Source organism: Henckelia pumila, chromosome 3 (genome assembly GCF_033568475.1).
Source record: "Henckelia pumila isolate YLH828 chromosome 3, ASM3356847v2, whole genome shotgun sequence".
NCBI classification, from domain to species: Eukaryota; Viridiplantae; Streptophyta; class Magnoliopsida; order Lamiales; family Gesneriaceae; genus Henckelia; species Henckelia pumila.
Genome location: NC_133122.1, coordinates 8938654 through 8943579, shown reverse-complemented (window position 1 = coordinate 8943579; position 4926 = coordinate 8938654). Strand labels below are relative to the sequence as shown.

At 44.6% G+C, this 4926-nt stretch overlaps 1 protein-coding gene across 1 annotated transcript; it reads right to left on the bottom strand.

Moving 5' to 3' along the window:
* Nucleotides 1–1791: 1791 nt before the first annotated feature.
* On the bottom strand, nucleotides 1792–2340 carry LOC140888061 (uncharacterized). Its single transcript, XM_073295736.1, has one exon. It carries the CDS (start codon nucleotides 2338–2340, stop codon nucleotides 1792–1794), a length of 549 nt encoding a protein of 182 aa, XP_073151837.1.
* Nucleotides 2341–4926: the final 2586 nt, after the last annotated feature.

Sequence of the window (4926 nt, the reverse complement as noted above, 5' to 3'; positions counted from 1 at the left end):
CTATTTTCTTTGCAATCCCATCAACCAAACCACTATAATCTCCTTCCCTAAGTCTGCCAGCGGCAAGAGGGATACCAAGGTACCTAAATGGGAAAGATCCAATCTGGTATCCACTTAGCCGAATGATTTCACTAAGCGCTGGCTCTTTGACAGCTGCCATGAATAGATTGGATTTCATCGCATTAGCACGGAGGCTAGCCATATTCCCAAACTTACTAACACAATCCAGGATGATTTTTATACTTGGGACATCACCCTTCGACAGAATCAGCAAATCATCAGCATAAACCAAGTGGGTGATGTTAAAGTGATCACACCTAGGGTGAAACTGGAAATCTGACATCGTATAAGCATGAAGAATGGATCGAGAGAGCATTTCCATGCACAAAACAAAGAGGAATGGAGACAAAGGATCTCCCTGACGAAGGCCTCTGGCCCCTTTGAAGAATCCAAACAATTGTCCACCTAGTGAGATGGAATAGGAGGTAGAGCTCACACATTCCATGATCCAAGCAATAAACCGAGGAGGAAAATTGAGGAAGCGCAAAGTATCCCGTAGGAATTCCCAGTGAACCGTATCATATGCTTTTTTGAGGTCTATCTTTAAGATGCAACGGGGAGAGCCTCTCTTTCTAGCATAATGCTTCAGCATTTCTTGGGCCATGTGAATGTTTTCCACAATTGACCTACCTAGAACAAATGCTTCTTGAGCTTGACTTATCAAAGGCTCAATCACATCCACTAATCTATTCGTCAGGATCTTGGCAATTATTTTATAGAACACTGTACATCACGATATTAGCCTGAATTCATTGACTGTAGTGGCATGGTCTGACTTTGGCACCAGCGCAATGGAAGCGTGGTTCCACTGTTTGAGTAGCTTACCACTCCTAAAGAATTCCAAGACAGCCGCAATAACATCACCTTCAACAGTGGACCAATCCTTCTTAAAGAAAGCAGCCCCGAAACCATCTGGGCCAGGAGCTTTGTCATCCTCAATGTTGAACAGAGCACTCTTGACTTCTTCCACACTCACATCTCTAATTAATCCCTCCGAGCTGGCCTCCTCCACCTTCGGACCAGGCGCAACAAGGGAAGTATCCAGGGTATCTCTTTCCAAACTCGAGCCCAACAAGGCCTGATAGAAATTCACAAATTCATCCGCTATTTCATTTTGATCCATGGAAGTGGAACCATCTCTAAGAGTGAGGGCCACAATCTTATTTCTCTTGATGTTCCTTTTTATCATACCATGGAAGAATTTGGAGCATCTGTCACTATGTTTGAGATACTCACATTTGGCCTTTTGGGAGAGAAACAAGCGCTCCGCTTCAAGAAGGAACTCTGCTTTTCTCCTAAGAACCACAATTGAGTTGTCTATAACTCCAGAGTTAAGGGCAATAGATTGGGCCTCTGCAAGATCCTCATTCGCACGCTTTGCTCGACTAGAGATATGACTGAAATGGCGCTCATTAAGCTGTTTCAGCACTCTTTTCATCCCATGTAGCTTTTTCTTGAGGAGGAATTGTGCTGTGCCCCCCCCCCCCCACTGAACCACTAGTTGGTCCTGAATAACTGTAGAAAATCCGGGTGGGTGGCCCACATATTGAAGAATTTAAAAGGTGTAGCACGACGAGTGCTATCCCTGAAGATGGAAACCACACAACAAGTATGGTCAGAAAAGCAACCCGGTTCCACAAAGTCAGCAAATACATCCAAATTTGATTCACTCCAATGATGATTGACCATAACTCGGTCAAGCTTAGAAGAAACAGCCAGGCTAAACCAAGTTTAGTAGCAACCAACATGATTCACATCTGAGAGCTCCAACCGATTGATACAATTTCTCAGATCTTCCATATCCCTCGGGGCAATAGGAATGCCACCCATCTTCTCATGAGGGTATCTTACACAGTTAAAGTCCCCTAACAGGATCCAGGGGAGGGAAATATTCTCCCCATGGTTGATCAGAAAATCCCAAAGAGGCCTCCTAGCCACCACCGAATTCCTGCCATAGATGAAAGAAGCTAAAAAGACTCTCTGAGAATGAAGGCACACAACTGAGACATGAATAACTTGATCAGACATACCAAGAACATCTAGCCTCACATCCTTACTATCCCACATGACAAGGATACGACTGTTCGTGCACATATGAAAGTTGTGCATAAAAGACATACTAGGGAATTTAGTATCCATCATTCTATCCACAAGATTAACATTAACCTTTACTTCAAGTATCCCAAGGACGCTCAAGTTGTATTTTTTCAACACTCCTTGAACGTGCCTTTGTTTGAGGGGCTTATTGAAACCCCTCATGTTCCAACTTGCAATCTTCATGTTTGGCGAGAGACGACCTTAAGTCTCCTAGCCCGAATTTGTGCTTGGTTTAATAGAAAGGACTTCGCTGTCATGTTGGGAAGCCATTTCCTAGAATCCACCTCAATGTACTCAGTTAAGCTAGAGCTTGATCCTCCCGAATTTCTAGGTCTCGACAATCGCTTAAGGTACTTGAGTTTCTTTTTTGTTTGCTTACTAACCACTTTTTCAAAGCCCTCTTCATCTCCATCACCTTCAAAGACTTACACTACAAACTTTTCTTCCCCATTACTTCCCGGAATTTCTAAAACCATGCCCTCATCATTGATATGTTCCTCATCTTGCACAAGGGGTTGATTATTATCAATGTCTAATCCATTATCACCCGTGCCTTCAAGTGCACCCTGGTCAGAGCCTAGTGCCTCCCCAGTAGGGTCACGGCCACCACATGCAAAGCCACGACCACCTTCTGCAGGGCCCCGTCCACGCCCTCTGCCCCAAGGGCCACCACGCCATCCCCCTCCCCCACGGCCTCCATCCCTAGGCCTACTCCGATCTCGCTGCCCAGGCCCCCTAGATTTGCTTCGAGGCTTTGGTTGCTCGTTGCCAGTTTGATTCTTGTTATGGGCAGCCCCCTCGGGTGCTTCTTTTTCATTTATGTTCACAAACCATTGACATTGCTCATTAGAGTGCCCAAGAGAATTACAATTCGCACAATATTTAGGTTCTGTCTCATAAACAAATCTGAGGTTTGTCCTAATACCATTAGGGATGAGAAGAGGGTACTCATAAATCCTTTGTAGTGAAGAATCCATCTCTACCAATACTCTAGCAAATAAGCTTTTGCCTTTAGACATCGTGAGGACATCCATGTGAATTGGTTTGCCGAGGACAGAGGCAATTTTGCTAAGCGCTTTGGTTTTCCAACAATCAGCAGGGAGTCCATGGATTTGGACCCAAGAAGGCAACATTAACATATCTTCAACCCGGAAGAGGAAGCACGGGGGTAATTCTTTAAGAAACAAATGTCTCCCATAAATAAGATATGGGCCACCCTCTAGCACCCTCTTTTTCTCTTCATCATTATGGAAAAAGAACATAATCCATCCACTATCATGTAGCTCAAACCTGGCTTAACAGCCCCATTGTTTGATAATTTCCTTGACCACATACCCTTTTAGCTTCCTCCCATCCACGCACCCAACTAAGCAAGGTCCAAGGCTCCTTAAATTATCAATTTCATCGAAAGAAAGAGAGATTTGCCCATCCGTGGGCTGTACATACTTCAAGAGACAGTTTTCTTCCGGAAAACGATTATCTTGGAATAGACTAGCATAAGTATTATCTGGATTTTTGGCAATGAAACTTGTCATTAATTCTTGAGCTCTCGGTTTTTCCAGTGCACTCGAAGGGGCCTCATTATTCGATGAATGTTGCATATTCTCGGAGTTCATTGTTAGGCACACGGCTGCCTCACAGGCCAACCCACGCCCCTAAACTCCAATCACAAGAACAACACATGAGATGGGAGAGGCACACACAACAAAACCAGTAGGGATAAGCCAAAATACCTCGAAGAGTGTCAATAACCAGGCAGAATGAGAGAGTACTATGTAGCAGTGCAAGTACCAAGGGCAGAAAAGCCACAAGAGCACGAGGAAGGTCTTGAGCAATCTGCAGAAAATAGAACAATGCAGCCAAGAACAATAGGAGATTCCAGCCTATCCACGCAAATGCCAATCCTCACAGTAGTAACTAAGGCCAAACAAACTTATTGGGCGATAGTAGGAGGCCCAAATAAGACCAAGGGCAGTGGAGATGAAGAATTCAGCCACGCACAATCCTAATAGTAGGGTCTCGGTCCAAGGATACCTGGAGAGTATAAACAAGAGAAGCAATTTAGCCAAACTAATAGGAAACAACACAAACACTAGTGATAATCACCAATGCCCAACTGCAACATAATAAAATCAATGTAGAAACACCATCCAAAGTCAAGCGATAGCCAACAGAGTACTCGGCCAAGTAAAGGGCGCAGGGAATGCACGTAACTCGTTATTGAGGTAATAGCACAAACACCGATTGGGCAAAAGTAAGAGACCAACAGCAGGCAGCATGTAAGGCTAAGGCAACCCCAAAAACAGTGAATGTACACCCACAACACTTCAAAAAACCAAGAAAGCTAACAGCCAAGACACAAACCAAAATGACAAGCTAACACTCAAAGACACAATCTCAGGAGGATGTTCACGGCTATGACCCAGCAATGCAGGGATCTTAGGACACGTCCAAGAGCAAAACAACCGAGCTGGGAGATTAAGAGGTGCACTGGCTTAAGCAAATGAGCAAACACTTGGTGAGCAACGAAGATAAACCCACACAAATGTAGGGGATGATGAATCGAGCCCCAAAAAAAATGCAAAAACACAATCACAGCACTTCTAAATCAATATAAGACCACGGCAATTAGCAAAAAACAAAACGCGTCCGCCTGCGGTGCGGTAAGGCACCACCCTCTTGTGCCAGCAGCCAACTCCGTTCGAAGGCTAGCTAATGAATCGAAGCCTTGAGCTATCTGCCAAGGTGAGAAGTGATTCCTGCGCCCAA

Coding starts and splice junctions, on each gene's coding strand:
- LOC140888061 (XM_073295736.1), bottom strand. CDS start 2,340: ATGAAGATTGCAAGTTGGAACATGAGGGGTTTCAATAAGCCCCTCAAA.